Source organism: Meles meles, chromosome 6 (assembly GCF_922984935.1).
Source record: "Meles meles chromosome 6, mMelMel3.1 paternal haplotype, whole genome shotgun sequence".
NCBI classification, from domain to species: domain Eukaryota; kingdom Metazoa; phylum Chordata; class Mammalia; order Carnivora; family Mustelidae; genus Meles; species Meles meles.
In genome coordinates, this window is record NC_060071.1 from 120,641,008 (window position 1) to 120,654,389 (window position 13,382).

Genomic DNA, 13,382 nt, shown 5'->3' on the forward strand with positions numbered 1-13,382 from the left:
CAGAGATGGAAACAGGTATCTTGACCCCAAAGGATGTGACCACCCCAGAGGGACCCTGGAGAGTTAGCATCTCATGCTTCACTCTCAAAGCTCTGGGGCTCTGCCCTCCCTCCTGAGCCCTGGACCCATGGGTTTATTCAATTTTCATTCAGCAAATATTTGCTGAGTATCGACTATGTGCCAGGCACTGTGCTAGGCACCGGGGTGATGGTGATGGGCTTCTTTCTCCCAGGCACAGTGGCTCCCCCGTCCCTTGCTGTCACCCCCGCCAATCATTCTTCCCCTTGATCTAGGGTGATGCAGCCACAGGTCCCTCACATTGGGCATCTGCTGGTCCCTCTTCCTTCTCAGCCATTTCTGCCAACCTGTGCTGTCAGTCCTCCTCCTGAGTATCTCGGGAGTGTGTCTTGTCCTCCCACACCTGCTGGAGGAGCTGGGTGCAGGCCCAGTGGTTGCCCCAGTATCACTGCCAAGTCCCCTCTGGTCTTCAACTCCAGCCTCTGCACTGCCCCCCCCCCCAGCAGTGAGGGGCATCTGTCTCTCTATTGATCAATTTTATTTTTAGGGAATCTCTATACCCACTTTGGGGCTCGAACCCACAACCCCAAGATCAAGAGTCACATGCTCCACCCACTGAGCCAGCCAGCTGGCCAAACCCAGGGGCTTCTGTTTAAAAGGCACATGAGATCATGTCTCCCCCCCCACCCCATTTTTAATGTCCTTCTGTCAGGGGTTCTTCCCCAGGGCCTTCTAGATAAAGGCCGAGCATCGAGACCTGGGTGCACACTGCCCTGGGATTCAACGGTCTGCGTCCTGCAACTCCACGTCCTTGCTTGTGCTGTCTCACCGCCTCTCCTGCTCTTCCTCTTCTCTCCCAACAGGACTCATCACATGTCCTCACTCCTCAGAGGCATCGCCCTGGGGTCTCGCTCACCCTCCAGTGTCGGGAAGCTTCCCCGATTGCAGTAAAAGCCCAACAGCTTCTTAATATCATCATCTGTGTATCCCTACAGCGCTGTGTCCTTAAACGGAGTAGATGCCTAAGTGCACGCCCTATATAATTCTCTAATTATGTAGTGCGTGTGGTTTTCACACACCGAAGTAGCTGGAAGTTTCCCTGGGAGCAGAATGTGTTTTCTACTCAAGAGCAGTACAGCCCAGTGTGATGAACACATGCTAGGGGGCCAAGCTGCTGGGTTTAAACCCCAGACCCACCACTTACTGATGCGTGACCTCAAGCAAGACACTAAGCCTCTCTGTGCCTCAGTTTCTCCATCTGTAAAATAAAGATTATACCTGTCCTGTTGCTATATAACAAACTGCTTGCAATTCTGCTGGCTTAAAACAACGCTCTTTGTGTAGCTCATGGTTTCATGGGTCAGGAATTTGGGCAGAAATCTGCTGGGAAATTTTTTGCTCCTCGCAGCACTGACTAGGTCACTTGGTGGCACGCACCTAGGGACTGTCCTGGTCCAGAGGATCCTTCACTCAGTCCCAGTGCCTTGGCAGGAGAAGCTGAGGGCTAAGCTCAGCTGGACCCTCTTTGACCTCGCTCCCTCTCCATATGGTCTCCAGGAGGTCTCTCCAGGTGGTCTCTCCAGTATGGTGGTCTCAGGGTCATCAGATTTCTTACATGGCAATCCAGGATTCCCAGAGGCCAAGCAGAATCTACCAGTTCTCTTAAAAGCTACACATGGAACTGGCTGAGTGTCCCTACTGCCTGACTCTGTTGGCCAACGCAGTGCCGGGCCAACCCAGATTCAAGGGGAGGCACTGTAGACCTTGATGGGAAGAGGGTCAAAGAAAGTACCACCATCTTGAATCTGCCACAGGATAGTGTTTCTATCCTTGGGCTGATCTGCAGATTAAATGAGTTAATTCATATAAAAAGCTCCACAAGTGATTTCTACCGGTGTCTTCTGTCCTTAGTCTCTCCCTGTACCCAGCAAGTTCTCAGTAAGTATTTTGTATCCTCACTCTTTAGTAGAGGAAGAGGCGCAGGGAGAACATTCTAGGTTGGATGGCACAGAGTAAGTTTCTTGTTCCAATCGCTGAACCACATTCCGCACACCAGGGGTCACTTGGAGTCCCAAGACCACACCGTGAAAATGGAGTGGTGAGGGAGCATGAGAGAGCAGAACCAACACCAACTGAGGGCATAGCTACCGAGCCCACCGGTCCCTCTCCCAGGTGCCCCCCAAACCCGTATGTTACAGATGAGGGAACGGAGTTCAAATGGTTTCAGGGGCCTGTCCAAGTTCAACCAGATGGTAAGTGACGGGCTTCAAACCAGGTCTGCCTGTCCAAAGGCTCTTTCTACTACAGCCAAGAAAACCATGGAAAATACCCAAATATGTCTTCTCAATGACCAACAGGACTTTGGTCCTTAGGACCCTGACACCTATTAGAAGGAAACTCTCTGGCTTCCAGCAGGAAGTACCTCACAATCTCAAAGGTTATCCTGTGACCAGCTGACGGTCTCACACTCTCCATGTGGTTTCTCTGGGAATCCGTCAATGTCAACCCTGATGCATTTCCTCTTTCTGCAGACATCCAACACACACGCACCCACCTTTTAAAGAAAAGATACAGCTCTTCACGTAAGCATTGTAACTGATTATACATAAACATTTCATATCCACAGGCAAGCATATCACACTTTAGTTTGCAAAACATGCACATACAGGGCGCCTGGGTGGCTCAGTGGGTTAGGCCGCTGCCTTCGGCTCAGGTCATGATCTCAGGGTCCTGGGATCGAGTCCCGCATCGGGCTCTCTGCTCAGCAGGGAGCCTGCTTCCCTCTCTCTCTCTCTGCCTGCCTCTCTGCTACTTGTGATCTCTCTCTCTGTCAAATAAATAAATAAAATCTTAAAAAAAAAAAAACAAAACATGCACATACATGTCAGCTCCCGGTTCTGTAAGGGAGGCACTGGAAACCCCATTTTACAGTTTTGGAAACTGAGCCACAGCGTGCGGGTGAACACATAATGACCAGCCCCCGCCCAGGGAAAGAAACCTCAGTTTCACCGCATTTACCAGCTTCCATCATGTAAGAGCTCCCACCACACTAGTTTCAAGCATTGAGTTGCGATGAGACGTGCATACTCCCGTCTCACAGGCTAGAACAAGCTGGCTCCTGTGTGCCACCAGAACCACAGCTTTTTTTTTTTTTTAAGATTTTATTTATTTATTTGACAGACAGAGATCTCAAGTAGGCAGAGAGGCAGGCAGAGAGAGAGGAGAAAGCAGGCTCCCTGCTGAGCAGAGAGCCCCATGCGGAACACGATCCCAGCACCCTGGGATCATGACCTGAGCCGAAGGCAGAGGATTTAACCCACTGAGCCACCCAGGTGCCCCGAGCCACAGCTTTGAGATAAAGCCACTCTCAGATGGTCCTGAGGAGGCAAAACCATCAAAAGTCCTGGGACTTGGGTGACCCACAGATGAGAGGGACCCGTTCTCAGCGCAGCTACCCTTGTTGAATCCCCCTACTCCCTGTCTGCTCCCTTTCTGTCCAGCTCTGGGTCTGTGCAACGAACGTGAAGCCTTTGGATAAAATTTTAGCTCAGGCCTCAGATTTGAAGGGTCATTCCAAAGTTCCTAAGTATACTTGATGACTGTCTGCTCTCCCTCCCGCTCCTTCAACTTCCCCAGACGTGGAGAGCCACAAGCATAGACAGAATATCTCAAGCAGACTCCATGCTGAACGCGGAGCCCGTCACAGGGCTCCATCCCAGGACCCTGAGACCACGATGCCAAGAATCGAAGGCTTAGCCAACTGTGCCACCCAGGAGCCCCCTGAGAGGAACAACTTCTGTGAAAGCTGATGCGGTATCTGGCACACAGTGAGTCTGGGACAGGGCCTGGCACACGGCGTCCCTAATAACTGGGGGCTGACGGCTGTATGAGATTTCCTGGGTAGGGCCTTGTTACTGGGGAACTGGGTCTCACCTGGGGGCTGCTCAGGGCAGTCTTGACGGGGAACAATGACTACATTCAAGAACATTCCAGCAGGGGAAGTTGTGCTGGGGCAAGTTCCTTAAAAGTTTCCACTGTGAAAACCAAGACCAAGACAAGCGATAAGCACAACAAAACATATGCCATAGGATCAGGACGGCTGGTAAAAGCAGTGTAAACTATTATTCATTGATTCTCGACAGATAAAGGGAGATGGACACAAAGAGCCTCAGAAGACACCAGTCCACTTCTACAGAACTTTCCAGAAGGTCCCACCTCTGACTTCTTCCTTAAATAGTTTGGGTAGAAAGAAGAAGTTGGTGGTACAGGCATAACAACATGGCCTTCCAAGAGGCCAGCCCAGCTGCTTGGACACTGAGTGGCATGTACCTTCCTCAGCCCGTGGCCGGGCTTTATAATCCAGGAGCTCGGGACGTCTGGGGTCAGGCAAACAAAGAACAGCGCCTCCTCTCTGTGTGGGGCTCTGCCCTTCCAAGGCAGTTCGTATCCATCTCTGGCCAGGTGAGGTCAGGGGTCCCTTCTCTTAGGAGTCCCAGAGACACTGAGTGACTTGCCTAAGGTCACACAGCCAGTTACTGGCAGAGCCAGATTAGAACCCAGTTCAATGACACCTACCCATGGCTTGGCACAAGCTCACCCTGGCCCTCTAGCCACTCCCTCTTCCTAGGGGTGAAGCCGCCTGGAAACTTCCAGAGCAAAGCAAATCTGGGAGGGACTCCAGAGGTATTCAGAGGTAGCAACTGGCTTTCTCTTTCAGGAGCAAACCCCAAAGCCTGTAAGAACATCTCCTTAGAGATCCTGAACATGGGGTAAACCTCCCAGAGCAAGCCAAGCCTCCACACAGGGTCACCAGGAGAGCCACGGAGCACTTGCAAAAGTACTTCGCTTTGTTTCTTCCACTCTTGCCCCAACCTGCTCTGCTTCCCCAGTGATCTTTTTAAGAGCAGAATCTGGGGCTCCTGGGTGGCTCAATTGGGGAAGTGGCTGCCTTCGGCTCAGGTCATGATCCCAGGGTCCTGGGATCGAGCCCTGCATCGGGCTCCCTACTTCTACCTCTCCCTCTCCCCCTGCTTGTGCTCTCTCTCTCTCTTACTCTGCCTCTCAAATAAATAAAATCTTACAAAAAAAAAAAAAAAAAAAAAAAGAGCAGAATCTGGTCTTAGGATGACCCTCCGTAGACAGAAGCTTCATACACACATGAATGGGTAGGTGGGTGGGTGGAGGGTCCCTCTTGCCCTCCTGCCTGGCGTCAGGTATGGTCACATATGTTTCGTCTATTCCTCGTAACAATTTTCACGGTTGGAATGGAGGCATAATTCACTCCATTTGTGGTCGAAAGTGAGGCTCCCTGTACACACGGGCCACCCGCTCAGGCCTGATGCTGGCATAAAACCCTCACCCCCACAAACCCATTTCCCTCATCTTCCCCTTCTCTTACCCCCAGTGCCCTGTGTTCTAGATCTTTCTTCCATCTCTGTAAGACTTCCCCCTGCGTCCCACTTGCTCAGGGCAAAACAAACTCCTGGAAGTCCCTGGGTTCCCACGTCCCAGAGAAGGGGTACAGCACCCCAGCTCCTTAGGAAGCTTCACCCAATGGAAAGGCCTTCCCCCTTCCCCTCTCCTTGGCCTCGCTGGCCTGTCCCAGATCCCCCACCACCATCGAGGTCCTTCCTTCAGGCAGGTCTCTCATGCCTTTCCTTCTCCTGCTCTGGGCTGTTTCTGGCAGGGCGAAACGTCCCATCCCTCACCCACACGCTCCCTTCAAAGGCACCAGTCTCGTCCGTGCACCTCCTGCTCCAAGTCTGTTCAGGCCTTCCCTGGACACTGCAAACGAGGTCCCTGACTCCTGGGGGTGGCTCTCAAGGTCCTTGGTGACTGAATCCCACCTTCCCAGCCTCATCTTTGATCTCGCTTCCCACCACCTCACCCCCAACACAGCCCCCCCTTTCCTCTCTTTCCCGCCCCTTAGCCAGACGCGGGCTATGGCTTCTGCTGAACAGGCCTTGTCTCCAGTTTCTCATTCTCAGTGATTTTCCCACCTCCACGGCCCAAGGAGGCCTGGATGACCTCCTTCCATCAAAAGTCATCGTTCAGTACTTATGACAGTCTGGCCTGCACTCCTGGTGAGGGGTGTGTGTCTGTCTGTCTGCCTGCCCTACGGATCCAACATCAGGGGCCATGTCTCACAGAGCCCACCGAAAGCCTCTTCCTTCGGGACCATTCAGCACATATTCAGTTGGTTGCAATGTTATAAAAATGTTTAATAACGCAGAGAAAGCTCATAATAAACTGTTTAAATAAATAAAGGGAGGCTAAAAACCATACGTACCACCATGATTCAAAATACACTTGGGTGGGGGAGGGGACGAGGAGCTCAGCTGCTGTGATGAGAAGTCATGCACAGAATTGCGGAATCATGATATTGTACACCAAAGCTAATATAACACCCTATGTGGACTATACTGGAATTAAATTAAAAAAATGCATAGAAAGGAAGAAAGAAAAGGAAAGAAAGAAAAGAGAAAAGAAAAGAAATTCACTAGAGTTTTACAATAAAGTTCTCGGAGTTAAATTATCCGATGGTGTATTTTTTTTTTCCTGGGCCAACCCCAGCTCTGGAGGCCAAAAAGGGAATGGCTGTAACCAGAAAGAAACAAACTGTGGTTAGTTCGTAGCCCAAACCTCCCTGGGCAACAACCACTGCTCGACAAGTTGAATCAGCTTGTTAGTGGAGTTCTCCGGGAGCAGGAGCAAGGCGTTGCAGAAAACAATGGTTCTGCGGATTAAGTTGGTGTTACTCAATCCTCATAGCGAGTTATAACTGCTGGTCATCCCCAAGTGCTTCTTCCTCAGGGATGCGGTGATAGCTTTTCCCCAGAAACAGCCCCATTCTGTCCAGGAGGTTACATGATGGTGTTAGGAAGTTACTCCAATTTTGAGGTTGGTCCCAATGTGTCTTTTCCCCCCACAACACCAAGCAATTCTTCTCCACTAGCTGGGTGACCTACAGTTCACCTCCATCCTGGCACTGTCCACCTGGAGGTAGTGTCAGACCCCATGGCTTAAGGGCTCGGTCCCCCAGGCGTGCCTCCTGCCCTCCCCCCGTGGATGTCAACGCCTGTGCTGGCCGCCGGACGCGGAGAGATGGGGTGTTCCGATGACTCCCTTCTTGGCCTCAATTAGTTTGCTAGAGCAACTCACAGCATCCAGAGAAATGTCTTACCTACCAGATCACCAGTTCCTTATAAAATGATGTAAGTCAGGAACAGCCGGATGGAAGGGGTTGCCCGCGGCAGGGGATGTGGAAGTGGGGGAAGCTTCCCCACCCTCTGTGAGCACCCCACCCTCCCTCAACCTCGACATGCTTACGAACCCAAAAGCTCTCTGGACCCCGTCCTTTGGGTTTTCGTGGAGGCTTCAGCACATGGGTATGACTGATGGGTGACTGAGTCCCCTTCCAGCCCCTCCCTGCTCCCTGGAGACCAGGGTGTGGGACCAAAAGGTCCAACCCTCCCATGGCGCGGTTGGTTCCCCTGGCAACCAGCCCTCACCCCAGCAAACACTGGTGTGGTTGAAAAAGGGCTTGTTAAGAGTTATCAAGACCTAATGCTTAGGACATTCCAAGGGTTTGGGAAGCTCTGCACCCACAACTGGAATGGAGACCAAACATATATTTCTTATGCTCAATCATGACAACACAGTCACGATGCTGCTGAGTGCTCCCCCACGCCAGGCAATACTGTCCCGTCCCCGCACATATTCGATCTTCTCTCCTCCAACAGCGGTGCCGCAGATGGTCCCATCTTGCACACGAAGAAACCGACGCGCAGATAAGTCGCTTGCCTGATGTCACAAGGTGACAGAGACAGAAGAACGCTGTAGAACTCCCTGCCCTCTCAAACAAAGCACATGCTCTCAAAAGAGGTCTGCTTTGACCAGCGTGTAAACCCAAAACCCAGCACTGCCTCTCTAGTAAAACAGCAATAGCTTGCCCTCTCCACTCCGACCTCGAGGTTAGTAATCACTGCTCCTTACCTCTTTACGGACTTAATAAATACGCTGTGGTCCAAATACAGGCTAAGCCTCTTCCTAGGATAGTGGTCAACTGTGGAGAATGGGTCAGACCCAGCAGCAGCAATGCAAACCCCGTGTGTGGACCTCAAAGGCATTCTGGATGATGCTGTGACCTGCCCATCCATACAGATCTCTACTGCCCAGGAGAACTCATCTAGAACGTCTTTCTGCCTTGGTGTAAAAGCTCCCCCAGGCCAGTGATGAGAACCACCAGGGCCAATCAGCACAGCATCCGCCACACTGACCCACGAGGTGGGCTCTACTCCCAATCACAAGTGTGTCTATTAGCTTCGACTGCTTGGCTTCGAATCACAGACCTTAGACTGGGGGAGGTGCTCAGGGCGAGAAGAAAGCCTAACTGAGCTCGGCAGGCTGGCCTTTCTAAAGCCAGGGGCTCAGCTGGGTGGTAGGGCGTAAGCAGGGAGGACGGTGGGGCGGAGAGCCAGGCAGCTGCTCTCCGTAGGGGCCAGACCACACTGGGCGCCACTGTCTGATGGTTCCCCTTCTGGAGATGGGGACAACTGGTTTTCTTTCTCTCCTTTTTTAGCAGCCGGCAGGAAAAAAACCCACGACATGACTATGTCAATGTCACCAACTTCAAGGGTGCAGATGAATGAAAAAGTAGCTTGCATCCCTGTGCTGGGGAGTTAACTTTGGCCATGAAGGGGCAGCTGGCCTAGCCTCCATCAATCCTGTGTCCTGCTCCTTTGTCCCCTGGGTCCCCTGCCCCAGGGCCTCTTCGGGTCCCTGTGAAGCTAAGTGGTGACCCAGACCCCGCAAGCCCTTCTTCTCCCCTCCGTGCAGCAAGAGGAGGGTGGACGATGTAGCAGCCGGTGACGCTCATTCAAAGGGGTAGCTGTCCCACCCTGCGGCCCCCAATTTGAACAGAGGACAGCCCTGCAGTTCAGAGCTTTGGGTCCCCACAACACCACTAGCCCAACCTAGCGATCTGGTGTTTTGAAACTCTTAACAAGGAACCAGAGGACCATCCAAGCACACAGAAGCACAGAGGCGGCTGAAGTGAGCCGTTCTTGCTGAAAGCAAACAGAGCGGGGCCACAGAGGAGGCTGACCACCCGTGGGGGATCCCCTTGTCTCCCTCCTTCGCCTGAGTGTGTGGGGAATCCCAAAGAAAGGCCCCACTTCCAGGCCTGGGCCTTCCCCTTGCCCACTTCCTCTCAGGCTGACCCCACTGTGGCCACCACAGCCACAGGGGGACTCAGAAGGCTGGCGACTCCCTCCTCCCATAAGGGATTACAAATCGGGCGCACAGGGCAGATGGGATTTACCCAGAGCCCGGAACCCTCTGTGTGGGCTCATTCCACTCTTCCCTTTGCAATCATCTTGCAGAAGGATTAATAATAGTTATAATAATAATAATAATAGTAATAATAATAATAAACAAACACAATTATAACCCTCCATTGTGCTCCAGGTACTGTCCTAAGTACTTTACTTTTTTAAAAAAGATTTTATTTATTTTTTTGATATAGGGAGAGAGTGAAAGCAAGGGCACAAGCAGGGGGTGGCAGCCAAAGGAAAAGGAAAACCTAACTGAGCAGGGAGCCTGAAGCAGCCTCATTCCAGGACCCTGGGATCATGACCTGAGCTGAAGGCAGACGCCTCACTGACTGAGCCACGCAGGCGTCTGTCCTACGTATTTTAGACACACTAACCACTTAACCCCTTCAAGCACCCTAAGGGAGAGATCCCATTATTCTCCCTATCACAGAGGCCTGGAGAAGTTAAGCAAGGCCTGGAGAGTTGGAAAAGGCAGAGCTGGGGTTTGAACACAGGCCATGTGGCTTCCATAGTCTGTGCTCAGTCACCATGTTAGGGAGGCAGGTACGGAATGAGGAAGAGAGAACAAAAAGGTCAGAGCAGTGAATCACTGAGGCAAACAAACATATTACCCGGTACTTTCTTGATGTTGTCTGGGTTCAGGGGTCTGAGGTTTGGGGAGCAGTGGACTAATATAAAGATAATACAAACTTATAGATGGCATCTGGTAGTCACAGTGAATGAATATGAATTGTGATTAGAAGAGTTACACTCCATGAAGGAAAGTTGGTTTGTTTTGATGGTCTTTTCAGCAAGTTGAGCACTGAAATGTTTAAAAGTTAAAACTGGGAGGGGCGCCTGGGTGGCTCAGCGGGTTAAGTGTCTGCCTTCGGTTCAGGTCATGATCTCAGGGTCCTGGGATCGCGTCCCGCATCGGGCTCTCTGCTCATCGGGGAGTCTGCTTCTCTCCCTCTGCTCCTCACCCAGCTTGTGCTTTCTCTCTCAAATAAATAAATAGAAGTCTTTAAAATATACACAAACAAACAAATGCTTAAAAGTGGGAAATGAAGAAAAAAAGAAGTGGGAAATGAGATTCGATCACATGGTCCCGGGAGGAAGATATGCACCAGGATGTAACCTGCCTCTATGACCAGCTGCCCTGGTTTGTCTCCCGGGCTCCAAATTGGAAATGAGACACTGCCACCAAACAGGACATCTGGTTCCACTGGATAGGACATGCACATCCTTTCTCACCAAGTCCCAAAAGGCCAGGGGTTGTATTTGGGTTGGAAAGACCTAGAAGTGATCACCCTGGAGTCTAGGGCAGGGAAGTGGGAAAGAAGAGCAGGAAAAGGAGAAAAGTGCATCTTCCAGACATTCTGCCAGTCCAGCTTCATTCCCTTTTCCTCCGAGAAGCTTCCCCTACCAGCCTGCCCTTGAACGAAGCTCCCTCCTCGCACTTCTAGAACAGCTGTGGATGCGTGCAGCACATCACCACTGCCCACCTTCAGCTACATGCCAGAGGCTGGGGTTGAAATTCAAGGGCACGACTGGCCCTCGGGTTTCTAAAAGGACTGTAGGTAACTAGGGCCTGGGTGGCAGGTCTTTGAACCTGGCTGATGGCCAAACTTACACCCGGGGGTCCGTGCACCCCAGGCAGTTGCTGAGAATGTCTGAGAAAAGACCGACGTCCTTGGAGAGCAGTAGGTGCCCGCAAAAACCTCACCCCTCTGCAGTCATTAGAGGATGTTGTGTATTGGTTTGGGAAAACTATGACCCTTCTTCCTCTTGGAGATCCCTACACTTTCTTCCCTGCAGGACACTGCAGGACAGGGGTCACTGGGATTTGCTGTCTAAAGTAACAACCCCATACACTCCATCCTTTACAGACTCCTAACAGCTCATCAGGATCCAAGTCCTCTCCTGTGCCTGCTCAGAAGCCTGGACCACATTTCCCAGGATCCCTTGCAGCTGGGTGTGGTCAAACGACCAAGTTCTAGCCCATGGAATACAAACCTAGGTGACACACCTACTTCCTGGACAAGACCTCGGTTAAGACCCGCCCACAAGCTTCCTGCTTCCTGTTGGCTGGAGTCCACCCTAGGAACTAGGAGTCCACCTGCCCTAGCAGCAGAGCCTTTGTCAGGGGTCCCTGAAAAAGTCCTCCCTACTGATGAGGAATCTTGTCCAGGAGCAGGACACTAGGCTCCCCTGGGCTTAAGTCATGACACTTTTTGTTACTGTGGCAACTAGCTAATCTTCCTGCTTCTACGTTCTGCACAGCGTGACTCTTCAGCTCAAGGTCACCCTGTATGGTTGTTTACTGTCCCCTCCTTCCACCTGAATGTGGGCTCAGAGGGGCAGGGGCTGTGTTTCACCCCCTGCTGTGTCCCCAACAGTAGAGCAGCTCCTGACATAGGGGAGACACTCACTAACCCTGTGCTGAACACACAGTGAATCCGGGTCTCTATGGAAAAGGCCCCCTTATAGCAAGAAAAGCAAACTGTTTCTGCTTTCACTTTCTCATCCACCTCTGGAGCTGGAAGATTCACTTTTCACTGAACAAAAACCTGCTGGTCACCCTGCGGGACCCAGCCTGCATTCTCTCCTCTTTGAGGCCCTCCTGGAATCCTTCCCACGGTGGTTGGCATCCCATGTCCCTGAGCCGGGGGTCCTTCTGTAGTCACACTTGTCACACCACACAGCAAGTAGTGGCATCCATGTCTCTTCCACCCCATCACGTTCCCCACCCCTGCTAGACTGGGAGATCCTTGAGGCCGGAGCTTACTCAACTGTGTATCCTCCTGGGGTTGGGCCAAGTGCTTCTTGAGAAACAACTAGTCCAAAATATTTAACAAATATCTCTAAAGCATTTATTATATGTATGTTATATGGATATATATTTATGAGATACTTAATATGTATCTTATTGTCTTCTTTAACTCTTTTCACTCTGCTTCTAACCACAGCCACATGGATTTATAAGAGGACCTAAGCTGGTGCCTGGAATGTTCTAGAGATTCTTCTAACTTCTAGGCTTTTAGAGCTTAATACTTAAACACCCATAAGAGGCCTGGACCCTTTCACTGTGTATCCATACAAACCTGCCCCTGATCAAAGGCCCCCAAAACATTTCCCCCCCGGGGCCCAGCCCTGTGCACACACGGGATTTCTGGCTTCCAAAGTGTGTGCTCACTGGACCCTTACAAAGGCCCTGGGACTCGGGCAAGACAGTGACTATCATGTGCATTTGACGGATGAGAAAACAGGTGTAGGGAGGCTGAGTGACTCGTCTGGAATCCTGGTTTGTGTGTGTGCTGAGCTGTCTTTAGGACCAGGGGCCCAGACAGTTCCTCTCCTTTTCCTTTTCTTCCTTTTCTCCAGCCTGAGCTGAGATGAAGAAAGTGCACGAGGAAGCAAAGCCACCATGCCGTGACACGCGTGCGCGGAACTGCGTGCTGACTTGAGCCATAAAGTGAGTCCACAACAAACCGGGCCAAAAAACTTCCGGGGCCTGAAAGCTTCCCCCTTCTTCTAATTTTAAAGCCCTCTGGCCTGCTGGGGGGCGGGTGGTGGGGGTCTGTGGTTATGTGGGTAGCATCTTCTGCTGTCTTGCTGGGTGGTCGGGGCCAGCACAGGAAGACAGGTACTTACTCGATTTTTCTTCTTTAACCATGTATTCGAGCACCTCGGACGAGCCCTCGTTCAGGGAAGGGAAGTGGACACAGAGCACCAGGTGCTTCAAGCTGCTGTCCCGACGGACCAGGAATGTCTGCAACAGAAGAAGGGGGGAGCTCCATGAAGCAAAGATTTGGGTGATGGTCAGGAGGACAACAGTGGGATGGAAGTCATCCAGAATGTTCCAGAAACAAGGAGTCAAGGTGGGGGAGCCAAGCACCCCTTAGAGAACTGGGGATTCTGCCCTCAGAGCCAAGTGTCACCTGGCCTGGGTCCCCTGGCTCTCGAGTCTCCATTTCTCGTATGCCCACAGAGGGGATCCGACTAAATCAATGCTTCCCAAAGAATTCTGTGTTGTAGATGCAGAGTTCG

General features: G+C 51.7%; 1 protein-coding gene across 1 annotated transcript in view; it reads right to left on the bottom strand.

The window, feature by feature from the left end:
• RIN3 (Ras and Rab interactor 3) overlaps positions 1-13,382 on the bottom strand; it is a 117,693-nt gene that overhangs the window by 55,484 nt on the left and 48,827 nt on the right. Inside the window, exon 3 of the mRNA XM_046008758.1 lies at positions 12,987-13,104. Within this exon, the coding sequence (XP_045864714.1) occupies positions 12,987-13,104 (118 nt within the window). The remainder of the gene's footprint in view (positions 1-12,986; positions 13,105-13,382) is intronic.